The sequence below is a fragment of the Phocoena sinus genome, chromosome 5 (genome assembly GCF_008692025.1).
Source record: "Phocoena sinus isolate mPhoSin1 chromosome 5, mPhoSin1.pri, whole genome shotgun sequence".
Lineage (NCBI taxonomy): Eukaryota > Metazoa > Chordata > Mammalia > Artiodactyla > Phocoenidae > Phocoena > Phocoena sinus.
Genome location: NC_045767.1, coordinates 110,045,088 through 110,071,022, shown reverse-complemented (window position 1 = coordinate 110,071,022; position 25,935 = coordinate 110,045,088). Strand labels below are relative to the sequence as shown.

The 25,935-nt window shown below is 36.3% G+C and overlaps 1 protein-coding gene across 3 annotated transcripts in view; it reads right to left on the bottom strand.

The window, feature by feature from the left end:
* The window catches only part of LRBA (LPS responsive beige-like anchor protein), a 753,999-nt gene that overhangs the window by 152,112 nt on the left and 575,952 nt on the right, over nt 1-25,935 (bottom strand). For all 3 annotated transcript variants that reach the window (XM_032633582.1, XM_032633583.1, XM_032633584.1), the window contains 2 exons: nt 16,662-16,802; nt 15,497-15,616 (listed from right to left, as the gene is read on the bottom strand). In XM_032633582.1, the coding sequence (XP_032489473.1) occupies nt 15,497-15,616; nt 16,662-16,802 (261 nt within the window). The remainder of the gene's footprint in view (nt 1-15,496; nt 15,617-16,661; nt 16,803-25,935) is intronic.

Genomic DNA, 25,935 nt, shown 5'->3' with positions numbered 1-25,935 from the left:
ATGTACATTTACAAAGTGAAGTATGTTTTATATTCATCAGAACAGAACATTCAGCTCTGGATAAAAACCACATGTTCAGCAATTCTTTAAAACATCAGGGGAAAATGATAAGTAAACAACACTGACAGAGGACAGAGATATTTACAATTCACATTTTCTTCTGACTTGCTTACAATAATTTTAATCACTATCACTTAATTAGGGCATCAGGTCTTAGAGGTAAGTAACATGGTCAAAAAGTAGTGTATCATCTCCTAAAATAAAAATTTGAAAGGTTCAACCAGAGGTTATACCACAGTTCAGGATAAGCCCATTGCTTTGATCACAAATCCCAAGGCTTTCATGGCATAATGACAAGGATTGGTTGTGACCACACATATGCTTTAGTTTTCTTTTCTAAGGTATGATCCCCATTGATATGAATGGCCTCTGCAGCAAGGCTGTATGATTCACCTTCTAATAGTCACCAATTCTATCCATTGAATTAAAGCCATCACTTCAATAATACCTGGGTAATCATGCCAAATACTAGTCTATTAATCCAAAGAAACAAGATAATAAAACCTGAAATAAAAACCAAGATGCTACTTCAGAACTAAAGTTAAATTTTTATTTTATTTTTACTAAAATATGAAATCCTGACAAGTCAAACATAAGCATGATAGCAAGGCAACTAATTTAATGTATACTGCTTTGGGGATACTGATGGTAAAAAAAGATGTGAAAGCAAAATTTTAGCTTTTTACATTGGAAAAACTGTATATTTTATGAAGGAAAAACTCCAAAGTAAACTTTCTTAATGAACAAGAAAAGAGTTGATGAATATATATTTTTTAAAAGTATATGTTCTGAAAAAAAAAAAAGGTATATGTTCTGATACATATTAACTTGCAAGTATTTATTTTGTTAGCCCACAAATGAGAAAATCTTTTAGAGAGTTATTAGAATTGAATTGAACCTATAAGTCATTTTAAATGGACTGCATATCTGAAAGTATTCAAATTGATATCTAGTTTCTCCTTATCGAGTAGATAAAATGCTATTTTCTTCCTTTAGTAAAAGAAATGTTAACAGCAATTTTTAAATTGGAGAAGAAAAAATAATCTATAATGCTTCCAGACAGATCAAATAAATACTGTATGGTTTTAGATATTAAACTTGCCATTTCAAATTCAAAATAAATAAAAATCATGGATTACAAACGAACAAATAGATAATCTATCTCAATCTAATACAGTTAAGAGAATAACTGGGTTTGCGTCTTATCTATTCAACTTACTGGTCACGTGCTTTTAATTTAATTTTTCTGACCCTTACTTACCTCAGTCGCCTCTTCTAAAACACAGGGTTGTTGTGTGGCTAATGAGATAATACAGAATTCTACATGCACAAAAGATGTTACTACTACCACTACTATTACTACTATTATTATTATTATCATTAATGTGGCCCCTGATAACAATCCCAAATTAGAGACTCAACTTGCCCGATTCTTAAAGTCAACAGGTAATTCACTGATAGTGGCTATTCTTAAAAGCTTTTAACATAATCCTAAGGGAATTTAATAGAATTTACTTGTAAAAGTAAATATGACCACAAAAATATTTGAGACTTAATAGTTCCTACTAAATAGCTATCACATTCAAAACAAGTTTCTTTATTTTTTATTAGCAATGACAGTACTGTTCAACATGCCTCACTTTATGATGAATACTCTCAATACTTTATAGTTCTCTCCCGCTTTCAACACATGTTTTTCACTTCTAAATTTGGACTGGACATCTTTGCTGAACCTTTTGCTGTTCCAGACTCCTATCTTCAAGGAAATTGTAATTTGGGGAGAGATAATGGACATTAATAATACAAATAATGGGTAAGCTGTGACTGCCAGAAGAGAAGACATAAATAAAATGCCCACCTTAAATCTTTTCTGGAACAGTTTGTATAATACATGAGTATGGAGGAGAACAGTTAATATCAGTATTTATAAATATATTAATGAATAGTCTACATTCTTACACTGAACAAAAATATAAGATCACCAGGTCAAAAAACAAATTACAGCTAACCTGTGTACATTTTTATAATTCAGGAAGATAGGAACATTTTCTAAGTGCTTTATAAAAACGTTTTTTTCTGCCCACTATGTAAGTAGCATAAGAAGAAAAATATTCAGTTTTTCAAGTAATTTTTCTCAAAGAACACACGAAAAAGAAATGATTCATTGTAGACATAAAGAGTACAAAGTTCAAAGCTAAAAAAAAAAAATAGTACATGGGTACATCATTTAACCTATTGATGCATGAAGAAGAAAAGTGTTAAAAAGGGTTAAATTAACAAATCTGTAAGTTATGTATAAAAACAAGGATGAACACATATATAGTTCAGTTAGAGTATGAGTGTTCTACATTGTTAAGAGAGCGGCAAGACAGCTTGAGCTGACTCTAATGTGGTTGTGAGTGTGTGTGTGGCAGGGGGTGGAAGAGGGACTGACCAAAAAAAGAAAGAGAGAGAGAGAAGAAAGAGAGAGAGAGAGGGAGAGGAAGAGAGAGAAGAAAGAAAAAAGAGGGGGAGAAAGACAGAGGGAGAATGAAGAGAGATAAAGAGAAGGAGGGAGGGAGGTAAAGAGGAAGGAAGGAAGGAAGGGAGGGAGGGAAGTACATATGCCAGAAATGTGCAAAGGATGGATAGAAAAGGGTAAGATTTTAATTTTACTTTCTTTTAGCATTTAAAAAATTCTGAATTATTTAAAAGTTTGTTTGAAAATAGGAAGAAAATAAAACTATCAAATCATCCTAATTTAAGCTTTTTCTCTTAACAAATACATCAAGAAATAAATGTCCAGCAATTATGTTCTACTAACTGTAGCTGAACATTTTCTTATAAAAGGCTCTAAAGCTGATGCTATCAGCATCTGTGGAATGTATTATGGTAGAAGACATGCTGAAAGAGGAAAAAATAAACCTAACTTATCTTCAGATCACAGCCCCTGGGATTTCTGAGGTAGTGGAGGGCAAGTCAAAGGTCTCATGTTTAACAAATCTCACAAGACACAAATAGAACTATTCTCTGATCATCTCTATTTTGTATTATTACTTCTAACAAACAGGTATACACTTAATACCTTTAAGGGTTAATTTTTAAAGCTAAAACGAATTCTTGTAATATTACTGATAGTCATTTATTTTTCAAATATTATTTAGTAAATTCTTAGGATTTAATTGCACTCTATTTACTTAATTTTAAGTATGGAATATGCTGTACTGACCCTTCTGATTTCATAACAATAAAATTTTACATTCATCACTAATGATACACAATAAATTATAAGATAGATTTTATTTCATTTTTGCGGTACGCGGGCCTCTCACTGCTGTGGCCTCTCCTGTTGTGGAGCACAGGCTCCAGATGCGCAGGCTCAGCGGCCATGGCTCACGGGCCCAGCCGCTCCGCGGCATGTGGGATCTTCCCGGACAGGGGCACGAACCCGTGTCCCCTGCATTGGCAGGCGGACTCTCAACCACTGCGCCACCAGGAAAGCCCAGAGTTTTAAATTGAATATCCAAGATATAATCAGTGACAGGATGTCCACATGGACTTCTTTTGTAAAGCTATAACAGTAAAAACTCAATGTGCCTTAACTGTAAAAGTGTAGAAAATTAGAGCATTAACAACTCTTAGTCAGCAGATGACATCCAGGCACCAGTTGTCTTGTGGAGAGATAAGTCCCCTTCCTAAAATACAAGATGTTAGTAGTCCCACTGGAGCACCTACCCACTGGATTTTGCTGTGCCCTTCTGGCATAAATGGCCATATGCTCTCCTTTTTCTCCTCAGATTATCTCTCTGTTTTTCCCAGGCTTTTTCACTGATGCCTCTTTTCTCGATATCTTTATATCTACTCATTGTTTCAAGCAATATTTATTGATTTCTAACTAAATGTTCTAAATGCCGAGGTTACCAAATGAACGACACACAAAGCCCCCACCTTCACAGAACTGTAGCTATGGAGACATAACGTAAACAAACGAATATATGTACTGTGTCAAATGCTGGCAAGTATTATGTTAAAAAAAAAAAGATGAAGGGATAGAGAATGATGGGGGTTGGGCAGTGTTATTTTAGAGAGGGTGTCCAGGGAAGTCCACTCTGAGGAGGTGACATTTGAGCAAAGACCTGAATGAAAAAAACAGAATGAACGAAGCATTATCTAGGGGAAAGTGGTTCAGGCAGAGACAACGTAATACGCAAAGCCACCAAAACAGGAGTGGGCTTGGCATTTATTTTTTGGCCATGCCGCACGGCTTGCAGGAACTTAGTTCCCCAACCAGGGATCGAACTTCGGCCAATGGCAATGAAAGCGCAGCCTCCTAACCACTGAAATGCCAGGGAACTCCTGGGCTTGGCATTTTTGAAAAGGAACCACAACAAAGGCAAGTGAGGCTGCAGGAGAGTAAAAGAGATGTGTCATCAAAGTGGCAACCAGGTAACACAGGGCCTCAGTGGCTACATTAAGAACCTGAATTTTGCTCTAGGCTAGATGAGTAGGCACTGGATGGATGTGAGCACACGGATATGATCTGATTTATAATATAAATTGGGCCAGGGCTCTCGTGATGGACGTGGTGATAACTGGTCAGATTCTAGACATATTCTGAAGGTTGATAAGATGAGCAGTGAGGTGTATGTGATAGGGAGGAATCAAAGATTCCAAGTTTTCTAAAGGTCTGAGCAAACTGGATAAACAGTGCTGTCTTTCACTGAGATGGCAAATGCAGGTATTGAGCAGGACTTTTTCCTTAGGGTAGAGAGGAGGGTGAGAGGGAAAGACAGAGTTTGATATTGGACATGTTCAGTTTAAAATGCCTGTAAACGTACAACTAGCTCAAAGGGAGCTACCTGTATAGCTCTAGAATTCAGGGGAGAGCCACGAGGTAACGTGTGATCACCTAGGGAGCAAGTGTTGACACTAGAAGAAATCTAAAGATGAAGCCGAAAGGTACTCCAGTAATTTAGGGTATGAAAACAAGATAATCCAGTAAAGGAGACTGAAAAAAAGGCAAAGAGATAGCCAGAAGATGGCTCCTTCACCAAGTGAAGAAAATGTTACAAGGAAAATGGATAAATTAATTGTGTCAATAATGCTGACAGATCAAGTACCATGAGAACTGAAAATTTGCATTTGACAACATGGAAATTGTTCATCAATGACTCTGACAAGACTGATTTCGATAACATGGTGGAAAAGAAAGCTTGATTCGAGTGGGCTCGGGAGATGATGGGAGCTGAAAAAGCGGAGATCAAGAGACTAGACAACCGTTTTGAGGAGTTCAAGATAAGTATCGCCTAATATTCCTTCCTACCCTACATGCCTATGCCACTATTCTGAAGCTTAGGTTTGAATTTTCAACTAGTAGGTGATAATATCCTGGTTATTCTGAAAATATATCAATGTGTCAAAAACTGAATTCACACATTTGGACTACATACCAGCTTCGTTATAATTCACAGCATCATCATTTATCTAGGCACCCAATCTAAGGAATCATCTTTATGCCTTCCTATCCCTTTACAGTCAACCTGTAATCTCCAATCCTGGAGAATTACTTTTAACCCACCTCTTGAGTCATTCCCTTAGCTCTTTGACTAGTTGAGGCTCCTAGAGTCTTTACTTTTAACTGTCATAGACTCCTAAAATTTCTCCCTATCTCCAGCTCTCATCTCTCTTCCCCATTCCCAGTACTTTCCATACCGCTGCCAAAGCGCCTTTTTTTTTTTTTTTTTTTTTTTTAAATAATAGAGCCAATTAGTACAAAATCTTAAATGGATCCTCATTGCCTATAGCAGGGGATGGTAAAATACAGCCCAGGGGCCAAAACGCTGCCACCTGTTTTTGTAAATGTAATTTTACGGGAACACAGTCACACTTATCTGTTTACATATGGTATGGTCTATGGCTACTCTTGGGCTACGGTGGTAGAGCTGAGTAGCTGTGCCAGAGATTGCATGGACTGCGAACTGAAAAATATCTTTAGAATATTACTGAGGGTCTTCATATTAGACCACAACTGCCTTTCAGTATTTCTCCTTCTCTATGTTTCCTACACACCAAGCACATAAGACCAATTAGCAGACCAATAAGCATTCCCCAATGTGCTAAGCCTTTTCTCTGAATTTTGTTCATGTCATTTTCTTTGCTCAGAATACTCTTCTATATTTAATCAAAGCATTAATTTAATAAATGTTTTAGTGCCTACTGTGTTCCAGGTACTGTTTTAAAGCTCTAGGAATAAACCAATGAGCAAAACAGTCCAAATTCATGCTGTCATGGAGCTAATGTTCTAGTGGGATAAGACATAAATAATAAATAAATAGAGACATGTATGTTGGATGGTGAGTGATATGAAGAAAACTGAAATTGAGAAGTCAGTTAAAGTGCATGGGATGAGGCATGTACTTTTAAAGAAAGAGGAGAAGGCCTTACTAAGAAGGTGACTTTTTTTTTTGAATTTTATTTTATTTCTTTTTTTATACAGCAGGTTCTTATTAGTCATCAATTTTATACACATCAGTGTATACATGTCAATCCCAATCTCCCAATTCATCCCACCCTCCTTCCCCCTTGGTATCCATAAGTTTGTTCTCTACATCTGTGTCTCTATTTCTGCTTTGCAAGAAAGTTCATCTGTACCATTTTGTTTTAGATTCTACATATAATCGATATTATACTATATTTGTTTTCCTCTTTCTGACTTACTTCACTCTGTATGACAGTCTCTAGGTCTATCCATGACTCTGCAAATGGCACTATTTCATTCCTCCTTATGGCTGAGTATATACTCCATTGTATACTCCATATATTCCATTGTATATATGTACCACATCTTTATCCACTTGTCTGTCGATGGGCATTTAGGTCGCTTCCATGACCTGGCTATTGTAAATAGTGCTGCAATGAACACTGGGGTGCATGTGTCTTTTTGAATTATGGTTTTTTCTGGGTATATGCCCAGTAGTGGGATTGCTGGGTCAAATGATAATTCTATTTTTAGTTTTTTAAGAAACCTCCATACTGTTCTCCACAGTGGCTGTATCAATTTACATTCCCACCAACAGTGCAAGAGGGTTCCCTAAGAAGGTGACATTTGAGTAAAGACTTAAAGTGGCTGAAGGAATGAATCCATAAGGATATCTGGAGGAATTTTTCAGGTGAAAAGAAAAGTAAAAGCAAAGGCCCTGAGGTGGGAAGATACCTGGAGTTTGTGAGGAATACCAAGGAGGTCCTGTTTGGCTAGAACAGAGTGGACAAGAGGGCAAATGGTACAAAGAGTTCAAGACGTAACAGGATTATGGAGGGGAGGGGTAGTTGCTGTAGAGTCTTGCATTGTAAGGACTTCAGCTTTTACTCACAACAGCTTTTACTTGGAAGCCATTAACTAAGAAAGGGAAGACTGTGAGAAGAGCAGGTTTAAAGGAATGAAGATCAGGAATTTGGTTCTGAATGTGTTAAATTTGAGATACATTTTACATGCTAAAATGGAGATGCTAAGGAGCGAGTCAGATACCAGGATAAACGTACGTGCTAGAGATGTAAATCTGGGAGGTGGAAGGCTCCCTTGCATCCTTTAAGATACAACTCAAATACCACTTACTCTGTGAAGTCATTCACAACCCCACTTCCTCCAGGAAGAAGTAATTTCATTTTGTTTATATCTTATTATAGCACTTGGCACTGTCTAACTTGTATTAAAAATAGTTTTATGTATACGTGTCATTCTCACCTGGAGATATGTGAAGTAAAGAACTGTGTTTATCTTACCCTTTTAACCCCCAAAACTCCCTACTATGTATTGCATATGATAAAATAATCAGTAAATGCTGGCTTAACTAAATGTGTTTGGGGGGACTTGAATTCACCTGTCATAGGAAGTTTTCTGCCTGAAGGCAGGGAGCTAGATCCCCATGCCCTAACTAAACTTGTTCTTCTGTGTTCTCTAAGTACCTGTCCAAGTCAAATTTAATTTCTCTCTCATCTTAGGAGACAAATCAATCAGCAAATCCTAACAGTTCTTACCTTTTAAATATGTCTTAAATTCATCACATTTCTCTAGTACCATTGCCTCCACTGCCTCTCACCCCATTACTTTAACAGCTTACTTACTGTTTCCACTCCTGCTCAGTGTAATACAAACACCAATCACAGCGGTCACTTAAAACCACAAAATCCCCTCTGCTTTGACCTTTCCAGTATATCCCCACTGCCCCCAGCATAAAGTCCAATCTCCTTACTAAAGCTTATAAGGCACCCCATGATAGGCCCTGAATTGCCTCTTTCCTCTCCCTTCTCCTCATTTCAGATCTTGTAGCTATGAGCCACAGATCCTTTACTATACTGAATTGCTGGAATGCTTTTATCGTCAGTACCCCATTTACCGCAAATGTTCACTGAAGGCAATGCTCTGTCTCATTTGATGCTGTATCACAACCAGGGCCTGATTGTGCATAAACTCGATTAAAATAAAAACTTTAAAAATTAAATGCTATCTCAGGATTCCACCAAACTTGTTACCCTATTTTTAGCACAGGTTATTTTAAAAAATATTTTTGTACTAAATTCCAAGCTTCTAGAGAAGTATAGTTCTCCAACAATCTCCATGTAAAAGATATAAAGAATGTAAAAGATCCATTTACTACTGCCCCCTTTCTAAAATAATGAACCTAGCTGACATTTATGACTCTTTCCACTCTCAGATCCTGATTTGTTAATCACTTCTATAGGAGAGAAGGAAAAAAGTTTAAACTGCAGCAAATCAGATTCTATTTAATCATTAGATTAAATTTATTGACACTAACAGTACCTGAAAATGTGTATGCTGCCTGCTGCCTCAACGGGGAGCTGGGGGGCTGGGGAATCAGTAACAATGAACTGCCTAGAAAAGCTTAGATATTTGCCTAATATTTACATGTGACTGCCTTATGAAATTCATTCAAGCTTTATGAGTCTGATTTGTTCCACAAGATTTGGTTATGATGGTTCAGGCTGAAGACAGTAATCTATTTTGTACCTCAGTTTCTAAACTTAAATGATTTTTTTAAAACTTGAAACAGAGTTTGCTGGGGGATTTTTTTTTTTTTGAGAAAGAATTGGGTATCTGTATTTTTAAAATGGATAGGGTTGCATCAAGGGATGCAGGACTTCTTTGAAGCACAGCATCACCGTGACCTACGATAACCACCCTTTTCTTTCTTTTTTTTTTAACATCTTTACTGGAGTATAATTGCTTTACAATGTTGTGTTAGTGCTGTACAACAAAGTGAATCAGCTATATGTATACATATATCCCCATATTCTCTCCCTCTTTCGTCTCTCTCTTACCCTCCCTATCCCACCCCTCTAAGTGGTCACAAAGAAACGAGCTTATCTCTCCCTGTGCTACGGGGCTGCTTCCCACTAGCTATCTATTCTACATTTGGTAGTGTATATATGTCAATGCTATTTTCTCACTTCGTCCCAGCTTACCCTTCCCCCTCCCCGTGTCCTCAAGTCCATTCTCTATGTCTGCATCTTTATTCCTGCCCTGCCCCAGGTTTGTCAGAACCATTTCTTTTTTTAAGATTCCATATATATGTGTTAGCATACGGTATTTGTTTTTCTCTTTCTGACTTACTTCACTCTGTATGACAGACTCTAAGTTCATCCACCTCACTACAAATAACTCAATTTCATTTTTTAGGGCTCAGTAATATTCCATTGTATATATGTGCCACATCTGCTTTATCCATTCATCTGTCGATGGACACTTAGGTTGCTGCCATGTCCTGGCTATTGTAAATAGTGCTGTAATGAACATTGTGGTACATGACTCTTTTTGAATTATAGTTTTCTCAGGGTATATGCCCAGTAGTGGGATTGCTGGGTCATATGGTAGTTCTATTTTTAGCTTTTTAAGGAACCTCCATACTGTTCTCCATAGTGGCCGTGTCAATTTACATTCCTACCAACAGTGCAAGAGGGTTCCCTTTTCTTCACACCCGCTCCAGCATTTATTGTTTGTAGATTTTTTGATGATGGCCATTCTGACTGGTATGAGGTGATACCTCATTGTAGTTCTGATTTGCATTTCTCTAATGATTAGTGATATTGAGCATCCTTTCATGTGTTTGTTGGCAATTGGTATATCTTTGGAGAAATGTCTGTTTAGGTCTTCTGCCCATTTTTGGATTTCATTGTTTGTTTTTTTGATATTGAGCTGCATGAGCACTTATACATTTTGGAGATTAATCCTTTGTCAGTTTCTTTGTTTGCAAATATTTTCTCCCATTCTGAAGGTTGTCTTTTCATCTTGTTTATGGTTTCCTTTGCTGTGCAAAAGCTTTTTCTAAAATAAATAAATTTATTTATTTATTTACTACTTATGGCTGTGTTGAGTCTTCGTTGCTGCATGCGGGCTTTCTCTAGTTGTGGTGAGCAGGAGCTACTCTTCGTTGCCATGCGCAGGCTTCTCATTGCGGTGGCTTCTCTTGTTGAGGAGCACAGGCTCTAGGGGTGCAGGCTTCAGTAGTTGTGGCACATGGGCTCAGTAATTGGGGCTCATGGGCTCTGGAACACAGGCTCAGTTCTTATGGCGCATGGACTTAGTTGCTCCACGGCATGTGGGATCTTCCCGGACCAGGGATGGAAACCATGTCCCCTGCATTGGCAGGTGGATTCTTAACCACTGCGCCACCAGGGAAGTTCCTTGCAAAAGCTTTTAAGTTTAATTAGGTTCCATTTGTTTATTTTTGTTTTTATTTCTATTTCTCTAGGAGGTGGGTCAATAAGGATCTTGCTGTGATTTATATCATAGAGTGTTCTGCCTATGTTTTCCTCTAAGAGTTTTATACTGTTTGGCCTTACATTTAGGTCTTTAATCCATTTTGAGTTTATTTTTGTATACGGTGTGAGGGAGTGTTCTAATTTCATTCTTTTACATGTAGCTGTCCAGTTTTCTGCTGGGGGATTTTAAAATATTACTTATCACAGTGATGATTCTCCAACCCAATTTTAGCACTTTCTATTTCAGTCCTCAAGACTAGCTATTATTGCTACTACCTGTCAGTTCATATTTAGATGGAGTACAACATCAGGAACATCGTTGCTCAAAGAGCAAGAAGGCATTTTTCCTTCCATAAGCAGAAAGCTATCCCTTGGTGTGATGCCAAAACAATGCCCTAAGTCTGCACTGCCAAATGGAGTAGCCATTAGCCACAAGTGGCTGTTAAACAATTGAAATGTGGCTAGTCTGAGAAGAGACCTGTTGTAAATATAAAATACACACCAGATCTCAAAGCCTTAATATTAAAAAAAAAAGAATGTAAAATATCCAATTAATAATTTTATATTGATTACATGTTGAAATAAAAATATTTTGGATATATATAAGTTTAAATATATTCTTAAAATCAGTTTCACATGGTCCTTTTGACTTTTTAAAATGTGACTACAAGAAAATCTAAAATTATATATGTGATCGTAATTATGGTTGACATTACATTTCTATTGGACAGTGTGGTAAGCCTAGTTAGAGAACTGACCAACACTTCTGAACTCTTTATCCAGACAGAATAAAAAGCATCACTGAGGGTCAAGCCTGAAATGGAACCACCAATGATGAACCGAAACACAAACGAACCCCCCAATTTTAAAATGGTAAATCATGCTAAAAATGAAAGACTGCTTTAGTGAAATCTGATAATGTCTCTTTCTTCTCTGAAATAAAAATAATTAATATTTTAACCTTTATTTCTTAGGAATAACGTATTTTTTCAGTAAAATTATTCTGAGTATTAGCAGAATGCAAGAAATAGGGATCCTAAGATATTATAGTGACAGTTCCCCTTTAGCAAAAAAAGTTAAGTACTAGAAATGTTATTTTATTCTTATTTTTTCCAAAAAATTAGTTAATTAATTAATTAATTATTTTTTTGCCTGCGCTGTGCAACTTGCGGGAACTTATTTCCCCCACCAGGGACTGAACTTGTACCCTCGCCAGTGAAAGTGCAGAATCTTAACCACTGGACTGCCAGAGAATTTCCCTGAAAAAGTAATTTAAATAAATCTTCTATCTACCTAACAATATTTCATTTTTGTAAAATGTCATGAAAACATCAGAGAATGCATATTAATCTTGCAACGTATACTTTAGAAGCCACTCAGTAAAGTGATTCCTACCACCCACTCACATACTTCACTATCCCCTCTCTACTGTTTAACTTTTTCCTTCGTATTTCTAGAAACTCTAACAAGACAACACAAATAAAGATCAGACTATAATTAATATGATTCCATCTGAAATATGTTATATCTCAATGAAATGCTTATTATAGTAATTTAAATGTGCTTTCTTAATATATTCATTCTTATACATTATATTATTATAATAATTTAAACATGCTTTATAAAGTGTTAGAATGTAACATGAGGAGGCAAGATCAAAAAACAAAAAATAAAAAAGGCATGATTAAATCCCTCCTCAGTTGTAGAAGGACCAACTATAAGGAGGCTCTTTAAATAGCCTATAGCCTGTGTAACCATGTATTATATACTTTTCAAAGTGCTCACTAAGTTGTAGGGTCCAAATTACTCCATTAGAAAATGGAGTAATTTATCAATGTCCTATTCACCTTACAGATATTTTGTGGTTTAAAAAAAAAAAAAAAAGAAAATTAGGAAAATATACATATTGGTTAGAAGAGTAAGTGGGTTTCATCCAAGTTAGTCCTGAAGAAAATTTCTGTGCCTCTGAACATAATGAAATGGTATTTAAGAATAAAGCTATATCTGGGCTTCCCTGGCACAGTGGTTGAGAGTCCGCCTGCCGATGCAGGGGACACGGGTTCGTGCCCTGGTCCAGGAGGATCCCACATGCCTCAGAGCGGCTGGGCCCGTGGGCCATGGTCACTGGGCCTGCGCGTCCAGAGCCTGTGCTCTGCAATGGGAGAGGCCACAACAGGGAGAGGCCTGCGTACTGCAAAAAATAAAAAAATAAAGCTGTATCTCTAAGCAGGCTCCAATCAACTTGACACTTGGAATTTTTAATTCTTTTTTCTTTTAACTTTTGCCTTAACTTTGTACTCTACTTCTTCATTTAGATGCCCTATATAACTAGGCTAGGAAGCTAGAAATTAAGTAGCACAATAACAAGAACTAAAATTCTAGTATTGGTTTAGTAATTGGGGCTGTTTTTATCAAAATCTGCTGAGGCATTCAAAGGGAAGCGAGATGGATTTGAGTCATTATTTGTGAAGAAACAAGAGTAATGAGAAAAATAAGGAATGAGAAAGGTAAAGTTCATATGGGGTTTTGGGGGTTTTATTTTTTAATGCTGTAGCTGTTTTGTGTGGGTTTATTTATTTATTTTTTACAAGTGGGGTATTTTGAAGGAAATGTTTGGGGAAATGGAACCAGACATGTGCTAATTAAAGAATCTTGAGAGAAAAAGGAGGAGATTTAGGAAAAAGAGACAACAAAACTACAAGGATCTATCTATCACATGTATCTCCCGTCTAACAAAGCATTAAGTGGGAATGTCTAATACAGAGAGGTAGAAATTTGAAGATATACACTACCTCTCTATTACAGAGCAGAAAAAAATTCAAATTCACAATTTTGTTCTTGTTTACACTTCTGTTACCAAACTTAAGTATGAGGTTATAACTTGGTTCTGAGATACTTAAAAAACAAAGGAATTTAGGGGCTTCCCTGGTGGTGCAGTGGTTGAGAGTGCGCCTGACGATGCAGGGGACACGGGTTCGTGCCCCGGTCCAGAAGGATCCCACATGCCTCAGAGCGGCTGGGCCTGTGGGCCATGGCCGCTGGGCCTGCGCGTCCGGAGCCTGTGCTCCACAACGGGAGGGGCCGTGGAGGTGAGAGGCCCGCGTACCACAAAAAAAAAGGAACTTAGAAATTAAAAAATTTTTTTCATGTCTTCAATTTGATAACAAAAAGTCTTATCAATGTTTTCCTATGTCCATATCTCTTATGACTTCTCAAAAGGTTTAAAGTAAGTAAAGAAATAGCTTTGAGATTAGAAGTAGAAACCATTATTAAATCTGTTAACTATTCTGATTTACTGTTATCTAATTATCCATTTCAAAATTATCTACTGATGATTCTTAAGGGATATGATAATTTCAAGAGTATTTCAGAGTACATTATTTGTGCTATCAAAAATTCCTTAGATGTTCCAATATAAAAGATTATTTCTGGAGACTTCCCTGGTGGTCCAGTGATTCAGAGTCCATCTTGCAATGCAGGGGATGCCAGTTCAATCCCAGGTTGGGGACTAAAATTCCACATGCCACGGAGCAACTAAGCCCTTGTGCTGCAGCTCCTGAGCCTGTGCGCTCTGGAGCCCGCACGCCACAACTAGAGAGAAGCCTATACAATGCAACGAAGAACCTGCACGTTGCAATGAAAGATCCTGCATGCCACAACTAAGACCTGACACAGCCCCCATCCCCCCAAAAAAAAATTTTAAAAAGAGATTATTTCTGCATATGATGGAATCTTCAATAAAATATCTTGGATATCTACAGTAAGATAAAGTATGTGAACACTTTTTATAGACTGTAATGTATCATGACTAAAAGTAAGATACAATTATAATTTTAATTAAATTTTTAAAGTACTCTATAGTAACATAAACATTAATAATGTAACTTTTCCTCTTTCAAGCCCAAATATTTCTCATATGTACTTATCATTTTCTCCCATATAGTATAATTATTTGTGTATAAGACATAGCTCTTTACGACACCTAAGGACACAACCACAGGCATATCTTGTTTTACTCAACAGCATCTAAACAGTGAAGAAACAGATACTATGTCACAAAACTAAAATACAGTACTTTTGAGGGCAGAAGCAGAAGTATTGTATCAGCTACTGTGCAAAGTTTTTGATCTACTGAACATATATATAGATAGAAGAACTCATTTCCCCTCAACAATAAAGCAATTCTATAACAAGCAGAGTCAGGTAGGCATTTAGAACCAGCAGTAGGTAAAAGATGATTACCTTAAGAATAGAGACAGGGGATTGCTAAAGTATCAATAAAATGAAATAAGTTGAATTAAACTAAACATCTGAGATCTTTCTCACAGTATTTTTGTGACTATATTAATTTTATTTATTGAGTTTGGAATTCCATTAAGCACGCTGCTTTACATCCATACTACTATATTTTTCCTTTAAAAAGGATTCCAAGGAGGAAGGAAAACAACTGTTCCACAATTAAAGAGAGACGAGACAGATAGACAGAAAGAGATAGACACAGGAGGTAGAGAGAGAAAGAGAGAGAAATCTTATATAATGGTTATTGGCCACTTAATTAAGGCCTCATCCTTTGAGGCTCATCTTTAGTAAACAGGGCTGTATTGCAGGAGAGAAATTATCAACATCCATTCGATAAGAAACACATTGGCAATAATAATTGTAAAATGAAGTATTTCTGTACCTTAATATCAGATGTATCACGCTGACTGTTTCGCCAAGCTCTGGAAATCGATGAAAAAGTTCGATCTGCATGATCAAATTTCCCTCCTTGTAAATTTAGGAAAGAAGTTGTGAAGGGTTCCTAAAAAATAAGCCATTTAAAAAAGCCATATATTCCCTCATGCATAAAAATGTGGTTTTTATAAATCTTTATATCTAAATACTTAGTTACCAATAGACATTAGCCAGTAATACATACTAGGCATAGACTGGGAATTATACTTAAATTATTACATTAATATTCTTATATTATTCTTGTTTCAGAAAAAATATTTCCAAAATTTAGTATTTTTCAGACTCTCTTCAATATTTTTCAGACTCTCTTCCTTTCCAAGAACAATTTATTAATAACATTCAGACATAAATTAGACTGCATTTGCTTCACAGTCCAGGGAAACAGTCCAATATGTAATTTTCCTATTGTTATGGCTCAATATTTAATTTATGATTAAGAAAAGAAAAATGTTTGGAAGATTTAAAAGCCTCCTTTTAGTTAAAGAACACTTAAACACATATTAGTGGATAATTGCTTGAAATTAGCTAAGCACTATAAATTACCTCTAGGATTTATATCTGCCTGTACCCTCTAACAAGCTTTAATTAATGATGTGCTGCTAATGCTTTCCCAAAGAAATTACTTTCTAGTAGATGAATCACCTTTCAATTTTACGGAAACATTTCTTGTTTAACCAATATGTTATCAATACACAGCAGTCTTGGTGTAAATTACAAACACACCTTATTCCATTTTGGGCAACTGAAGTTTCTAAAATATATGAATATATGCCTGTGTTAAGGGAATCTTATTTAGTTCTTATTTTAATAGACTACATTGGAAAATAACATATGTTACAATTTAGAGTCTGGTAAGATATCAACGACTTGAAGAGGCAAATTTAAGGAAAAAAATTCACGCAATTCCAGGTGAAACATTTTTATGGCCATTCTACAGTAATGTGTTATAAAATACAGCCCAAATGGGATAAAGAGATACTTATATAGTTAGAGTCTCAATCACTGAAAAAAATTTCACCATTCAAAAAAGATGCTGATGATTTTTAATCAATGCATAGTCTCCACAACATTGAATTTACTTATTCATGGTTTATTATTCAAATTGAACTTACTATTCTTAGCAGCCATGCAAGAACAAAACTTGCAGTTGAGTAATGAGTGCCATAGTGGAACTTTGGAACTTGATCATCTTCCCAGGATTCATAACGCTCTGCAAAGAATGCTGCTCTTTTTGGATTCAAAGCTCCTATTGGCTGCCAACGGGGAGGAGAAGAAACAAGAACACATAAATACAATAGTCCTTTATTTCTTTCTCTCTTCAAATATTATCTAATCAGCAAGTGTGAAAGAATTAAAAATACATACTATTCAAATTAAAGCTGTGTTACAATCAGAGAGTGGATTGAAATATAAATTTATTTTTCAATGCACATTAAATATACACATATAAGTAAATGAAGAAACCTGTCATTTCTCAATAAGTCTACTTTCTGTTGAATAAAAGTCTTTAATCAGCCCATAACAAGCATTTTCATGAAGATAATTACATGAAGTGAATATTAGTTATATGATACTTTGGAAAGCATCTATAAAATCCTCTTTAGTCCATTAGAAGCGACAACCAGAAACAGAATCTTGAAGCTAAAGGATTAACATATCATAGATTGTGAGAAGACAATGCAACAAAATTTGGCAGGGGCCGAGGGTGGGGGAGAAGGAGTGCAAGGAGGAGATTGTGTGAAAAAGGGATTAAATGTAAATCTAGAAATTTCTAATAGTATGAGTAAAACCACAATTTAAAAGATAAAAACATGCCGGCCTGAAATTTTTTAAAAATGTGTAACATGAATAGAATATTAGACAGATTACAAGCGTGTACAACAATACTTTACAGCAGAGGTCCCTAAAGCAGCACAGCGAAGTGATGAAGAGCCTGGGTTTACTGGAGTGACAACAATACCCAGTCAGAAAGTTGTTTTGGAAAATAAAATGAGTAAGTACATGGAGGGACAAACCATAACTGACAATATTCAATGAATGCTATTATTTTTAAGGTTATCTTTTAACAATGGGGTAAAGTTTGAATAATTCAAACAATCGCCTATAAGCCCCCAGAATATTGGTTGGTATAAGATAAGAGAATAATAAATGTTAGCTGGTATCATTACTGTTGCTGCTGCTGTTGTTAATTCAGGGAATTCATGAACTCCATTAACCAGTAAGCAAAATTTCATGTGATTATGCACATGTACATTTTCTTCAGGAAGACATACAGAGTATTCTAAGATTCTCAAAGGGGTCTAAGGGCTTAAAAAACAAGGAACAACTCATTCTCATAAAACATTCTAATCTCTAGAAAATCTCTACTCTTTATTTAAAATATAAGTACCAATTCACTGAAAAAAAAATGTAAGATTACTTTCTTTAATGAAAACCTATCAGTTAGTCACTCATTTATATGAGAAAGAAAATATCTGATATTTATGCAAAAAACGTTAAACTGAAATTTAAAATACTGGTTTTAAAACAGATGCATTCAGAAATATTCTATGGAAAATGAAGCAATGTTAAACTAGTTTTTAAGTAGCTTTTCATGTTAAAAAGTAATTTTAAGCAGTATTTTAAATGATCATTTTGGCTATATTTCTTAAAATTGTTAATTATTTTTTCAAAACTGCCATTTATTTCTAGTACCTTTCATTCTCTTTCAATAGGATGGTTCTAATCAACATTTTATTTTAAGCCCTTTTTTTAACTCTACAAGCAAATTTTTAAAAACCTTTAGTTGATTATTATTTTAAACCAGTATCACAGTATACCAATTTAAAATGCCATCTTTTAAAGCATTAGTTTCTGTACAAAAGAGTTAAATCTGATTTACTAAACTTATGCCAGTTAAGGATGGAACTGACTCCAAGAAATCTTTGTTACAGAACCAATTTGGATGCCTTTAAGTGTATTTTAGCTGTTGTCCCTGAAGACTGAGCCATGCAAAGGAAAGAAAGAAGAAATAAAATCACTGGAAGACAAATTACGTGAAAACAAAATCAATGTTCCTTTTGTATGGTTCTGCAGCATATTAAGTATTCACTTTATGTGCTCCTATTTTTATTACTCTCCAAATGAGTACACCCCCAAAATCAATAGTTATAGAATCACATTTCTTGAATATAATGCTAAAACCAATTAGGATTGATTTCACTAGCATCCGAAAAAAAATGGCATCGTGCAGAGATCCATATACGTAGAACCCACAGTATTGATTCCGGCTGTGATTGTTACAGTTGATTTCTGAAGCCTGCTACAGGACAGCTATCAAGACATAGCACATTTATTTGCAAGCATATAAAAAAGAAGTCCTCAAATAAAAGAAGGTTAAAAAAAAAAAGACTAGTGGAGCTGTGCAATGACAATGATACACTATCAGCTTACTCAGAGAAGTTACAGTGGGAATACACACATTGAATTATACATTACGCGAAAGCACTGATTTATTGTGGTAATAACATCCACCTCATTAAAAGATTCTGCTTTGCTGCAGTTGGAAGGCTACATATTGTTTACTGCTATAAATTAATGGCAGTGCAAAGAAGACTGCAGAACCATCCTAACAATAGATCTGTAATGACAGTGCTGTATATCACAGCTTCCTCAGCAGTTTCATAATAAAATGGAGACAATGTATTGAGCTAATACATTCTACCATGCTGGCCCATATTTTTCTGACAATTGCTTCAAAAGATGAGCTGAATCCAACTATGTTATAATGCTGCAAAACATTTAACTAAGCAAGAGTCAGTCATACACCAAAGTGCATCATAGCATTTTTGAAACATTATCTAAATCAGCATTTCAAGATATTTATTCATCTCTGCAAAAGAACTAAAAGTAAATGCTGATGGTTCCTCTTACTTATACAGTATATTAAGAGCAACAAATGGAGGGCAATTCAGGAAGATGCCTTAGTACTATCATCCTACAGAAAGCTCTTTGTACAATTTAACTGCAAAAGCTTGACAGATTATTTTTCAAAATCAGCAAATTGATTAAAGGAAGAAGATCAAAAATACTGGTCATTTAAAATGGTCATGACTTCCTGGAAAAAATCAATAAAAAATAAGTATTGATTAGAGAGGTATAATTCAAGTTCATAACCAGGTAAATATAAATAGGCTGAGGATATAGAAAAATAATTTTAAACACTACAAAAAGCTAACAAATAGAATTATATTTTTTAAATCTGTAAAATAATAAAAGAACCTTAATCATAACAAGATGAAAAAGTGATTCAAATAAAATGGAATTATTTAAAAATTAGAGTACCAGGACTACCAACACAAGCATTTACGTTAAAAAAAAAAAAAGGAAATAAGAACTTGGATTAAAATAGGAAAAGACAAATTAAAGAAAAAAGAACACCAGAACTCTTGAAAATGTATAAATAGCAAAACAACAACAACAACAACAAAAAAAACTACACATAGGATATATTATTCTCACGAATAGCCAAACTGACAACTGTGGTAGATTGGTAAGTATTCTGTTTGAAATTCTCATCTGATACCTTTCAGAACAAGATATGCAAAGCAAAACTTTCTAAATCAGGTTTTTAAGAATATTACAATAAAAAAATCTTTTGTTACCTTTTTTGAGAAGTAATTTTGCTAATTATTAGAGATATAAAAATACTGCATGTAAAGTGCCCAGTTCAGTGCCTGGAATGCAGTAAGTTATTAGTAATAATAATCATTGTTATTTTTCAGCTCATTTGATCAAGAATATTTAAGAAAAAAAGCCATTAAACAAACCTGATGAAATTAATATTGTCTATTAAGAAAGAAAGTAATTAAGCATCACAATCATCTAATGGTACATGCAGTACTGTGCATTATCTGTCAGAAGCCTAAGAGTACACAGTAGACATCAAAACTGCATTACACTATCTCAAAAACATAATCAAAAACAAAATTATCTTTCAAAAGTCCAAAGGGCCTCCAAATTTTACTGTGAAAAGCATATGAAATGTCAAGCAAGTTACAATTATCTAGTACTACATTAATTAAAAACAAATGGTATTGGATTCAAAGGCCCCTATAACCACCCAACACAGACTCTTTCAACTGATTACTAGTAAAAGTTAAGCTGTAAAGACTGTAGTGTTCATACATTCTAAGTTTTTGCTTTCTTTTTAAAAATTTTCTTACCTGAAGTTATCTAATTAATAACCTCCAGCTTACATTTTGTACTTTAGAAAACATTATTATACATTCTCACAATAAATGTGAGCTAGATATCCCTATTTTAATAATGAAGAAAATAAGTATCTTGAATAACCTAGCTCAAAATCAACATAAATCTAGGAAACAAAAGTCAGTACTCAAATCCAGTCTTTGGGCCATTTTATCCATAAACGGTTGTATTATAAAATGTTTTTCCTGATTTCAACAATTTCCCACTTTCTTACACTTCCATTTTTCAAATATGATATTTATTTAACAGGTTTATTTAAAAGACTAATAATGTATATATGTAAAGAGCTCCTGGCACAAAGTACTCAATAAGTATAGCTGCTATTAATGTTGTTGTAATTGTTATTATCACCATCACCAGAATTTCTTTTTCCTTTTGAGATTTATATGTGAACTGTTCCAATTTATATCAACTTTTCAGAAGTGAAGTTCCAAACTGCTGGACCATGGTTACAATTACTAAGAGTAAGAAAGTTGTAGGGAACTGGCAATAAATCTCAGAAATTCTACAAAGTATAGATTTGCTTGAGTTAACAACCTTCTCTTTTTAAAATCTAAGTCTAAAAAGATATTTTTTTCCATGTTTCTGTGAAAGCTTTATTTGGTAATCATTAAACCTTAACATCTGGGGATGAGAAGCAGGAGAGAAGATTAGAGGAAAAGAAAAAGGTCATTATGCAGCAACAGACTCAGAAATGGGGCCGTTGGACACGCTAAAGTACAGTGTATCATAAACATACATTTTGTGGGTTAAGGGCAGAGTGGGGAAGAGCTGTCAAAAGTGAAAATGGGATCATGAAGGGGAGGCAAAAGAGCATGACTACTTTTAGGATCTTGCTTACGATCTCGATGACTGGCCTAAAGCCATCTGTCAATGTTATCTTCATTTGGTATGATTAGAACACTGGAAATATCCTTTAATTCCAGGACTACACATAAACCCTGTCCGACAACATATAAGAGGGCATACAGGCAAGAGAGGTTATACATTATTATATTCTGGAAGTACGGTAATCCTATAAATAACAAAAAAGAGCAATCACAAAGTGAGGACAAGGAAAAGGTAACAATATGGTTGAACCCAACGTTATATGAATCTGATATTATAAAAATGTCACGTTAAAGGAAAGAATCATGTTAATTAAGTGTAAGGTACTTGATATTCATGAACAAATTAAGCAAAAATCTTCAAATTCAGACAATGAAAGAGGATGGACTATCAGGAAATGTGACATCATAAAAGATGGTCATTTCTGGTTAGAGAATAATGATTTGTTTTGGGAATATTATAGGAAATAACTATGATAAACATATTAAAGAGGCTATTCTATCTGATGACAATGCAATTATTTACTAGCTATACGTGAAGGGTCTAAGAGTCTTAAGTAAATTATCTCACTATATTTACAACAACACCTTAATATAAAAAACTATTAGCATTTCCAATTTACAGGTGAAAAAACTGCATCTGGGAGAAGTTAAATGACTATTAAAGGTTGGTTCCCCAGTCAATAGCAGAGCCAAGATTCAGAGTCACATCTAACTAAATTGACTAGTAAATCCTAGAATAACTACAGTTGTGTGGATTGATGAAAGTGTTGGTGCTGAATCTGCAAGGGCACTGGAATCCTTTCATGGGAGGTTTAGATTAAATGCTCTTCTGAAAAAATGTTATTTATGTTTTTATTCCCACCTATATAATGTGCATGGATATCAGTTTAGCAGAAGGCTTCACAAAAGGGGGAGAGAGATGAATATTTTGTCTTGGGGATGCTGAAAAATAGTTGGCAAAAACAGCTTTTGAGAAAGTGAACACGGGCGCCTTCAAGACGGTGGAGTAGTAAGACGTGGAGATCACATTCCTCTGCACAAACACATCAGAAGTACATCTACATGTGGAACAGCTCCTACAGGACACCTACTGAACGCTGGAAAAAGACCTCAGACTTTCCAAAAGGCAAAAAACTCCCCACGTACCTGGGTAGGGCAAAAGAAAAAAGGAAAAACAGACAAAAGAATAGGGATGGAACCTGCACCAGTGGGAGGGAGCTGTGAAGGAGGAAATGTTTCCACACAATAGGAAGCCCCTTCACTGGTGGAGACGGGGGCTGGGCAGGGGGGAAACTTTGGAGCCATGGAGGAGAGCGCAGCAACCCGGGTGCAGAGGGCAAAGCGGAGAGATTCCCGCACATCGGATCGGTGCCGACCAGTGTTCACCAGCCCGAGAGGCTTGTCTGCTCACCCGCCGGGGCGGGTGGGGCTGGGAGTTGAGGCTCCGGCTTCGGAGGTCGGATCCCAGGGAGAGGACTGGGGTTGGCTGCGTGAACACAGCCTGAAGGGGGCTAGTGTGCCACAGCTAACCGGGAGGGAGTCCAGGAAAAAGTCTGGACCTGCCTAAGAGGCAAGAGACCATTGTTTCAGGATGCGCCAGGAGAGGAGATTCAGAGCACCGCCTAAACGAGCTATAGAGACGGGTGCGAGCCAGGGCTATCAGCGTGGACCCCAGAGACAGGCAGGAAATGCTAAGGCTGCTGCTGCAGCCATCAAGAAGCCTGCGTGCAAGCACAGGTCACTATCCACACCTCCCCTCCCAGGAACCTGTGCAGCCCGTCACTGCCAGGGTCCAATGATCCAGGGACAACTTCCAGGGGAGAACACACGGCGTGCCTCAGGCTGTTGCAACGTCACGTAGGCCTCTGCCGCCGCAGGCTCAGCCCGCATTCTGGACCCCTTCCCCTTCCCCCCCACCCCCCCCACCCCCCCACCCCCCCCCCACCCCCGCCCCGAGCCTGAGTGAGCCAGAGCCGTCAAATCAGCTGCTCCTTTAACCCTGTCCTGTCTGAGCAAAGAACGGATGCCCTCAGGTGACCTACATGCAGAGGCAGGGTCAAATGCAAAGCTGAACCCCAGGAGCTGTGCAAACAAACAAGAGAAAGGGAAATTTCTCCCAGCACCTTCAGAAGCAGCGGATTAAATCTCCACAATCAACCTGACGTACCCTGCATCTGTGGAATACCTGAGTAGACAACGAATCAGCCCAAAATTGAGGAGGTGCACTTTAGGAGCAACTATAGTCTTGGGGTTTGCTTTCTGCATCTAATTTGTTTCTGGTGTTATGTTTATCTTAGTTTAATACTTAGAGCTTATTATCATTGGTAGATTGTTTATTGATTTGGTTGCTCTCTTCCTTTTTTAATTTTTCATATATATATATTTTTTCCTTTTTCTTTTTGTGAGTCAGTATGTGTATGCTTCTTCGTGTGATTTTGTCTGTATAGCTTTGCTTCCACCATCTGTCCTAGGGTTCTGACTGTATGGTTTTCTTTTTTTTAATATAGTTTTTACCACTTGTTATCATTGGAGGATTTGTTTTTTGGTTTGGTCTCTTCATTCTTTCCCTCTTTCTTTTATTTTTAATTATTTATTTATTTTAAATATCTTTTTTCTATTTTAATAATTTTATTTAATTAATTAAATTATTTCCTTTCTTTCTTTCTTTTTCTTTCTCCCTTTTCTTCTGAGCCTTGTGGCTGACAGGGTCTTGGTGCTCTGGCTGGGTGTCAGGCCTGAGTCTCTGAGGTAGGAGAGCTGACTTCAGGACATTGGTCCACCAGAGACCTCCCAGCCCCATGTAATATCAAACTGCAAAAGCTCTCCCAGAGATCTCCATCTCAACGCTAAGACCCAGCTCCACTCAACGACCAGCAAGCTACAGTGCTAGACACCCTATGCCATACAACTAGCAAGACCCCACCTATTAGGAGAGAGGTTGCCTAAAATCATAATAAGGTAACAGACACCCCAAGACACACCACTGGATGCGGTCCAGCCCAACACAAAGACAAGATCCAGCCTCATCCACCAGGACACAGGAACTAATTCCCTCAACCAGGAAGCCTACACAACTGACTGAACCAATCTTAGCCACTGGGGGTAGACACCAAAAACAATGGGAACTATTAACCTGTAGCCTGCAATAAGGAGACTCCAAACACAGTAAGTTAAGCAAAATGAGAAAACAGAGGGACACAAAGCAGATGAAGAAGCAAGATAAAAAACCACCAGACCAAGTAAATGAAGAGGAAATAGGCAGTTTACCTGAAAAAGAATTCAGAGTAATGACAGTAAAGATGATCCAAAATCTTGGAAATAGAATGGAGACAATACAAGAAACATTTAACAAGGAACTAGAAAAACTGAAGAGCAAACAAACAACAATGAACAACACAATAAATGAAATAAAAAATTCTCTAGAAGGAATCAATAGGAGAATAACTGAGGCAGAAGAACAGATAACTGACCTGGAAGAAAAAATAGTGGAAATAACTACTGCAGAGCAAAATAAAGAAAAAAGAATGAAAAGAATTGAGGACAATCCCAGAGACTGCTGGACCGATATTAAACGCACCAACATTCGAATTACAGGGGTCAGAGAAGAAGAAGAGAAAAAAAAACGGGCTAAGAAAATATTTGAAGAGATGATAGTTGAAAACTTCCCTAATATGGGAAAGGAAATAATCAATCAAGTCCAGGAAGGGCAGAGAGTCCCATACAGGATAAAATCCAAGGAAAAACACACCAATACACATACTAATCAAACTATCAAAAATTAAATACAAAGAAAAAAATATTAAAAGCAGCAAGGGAAAAGCAACAATTAACATACAAGGGAATCCCCATAAGGTTAACAGCTGATCATTCAGCAGAAACTCTGCAAGCCAGAGGGAGGGGCAGGACATACTTAAAGCGATGAAAGGGAAAAACCTACACCCAAGATTACTCTACACAGCAAGGATCTCATTCAGATTCAAAGGAGAGATTATAACCTTGACAGACAAGCAAAAGCTAAGAGAATTCAGCATCACCAAGCCAGCTTTACAACAAATGCTAAAGGAACTTTTCTAGGCAGGAAACACAAGAGAAGGAAAACACTTACAATAACAAACCCAAAACAATTAAGAAAATGGTAATAGGAACATACATATCGATAATTACCTTAAATGTAAATGGATTAAATGCTCCCATCAAAAGACACAGACTGGCTGAATGGATACAAAAACAAGACTCATACATAGGCTGTCTACAAGAGACCTGCTTCAGACCTAGGGAAACATAAAGACTGAAAGTGAGAGGACAG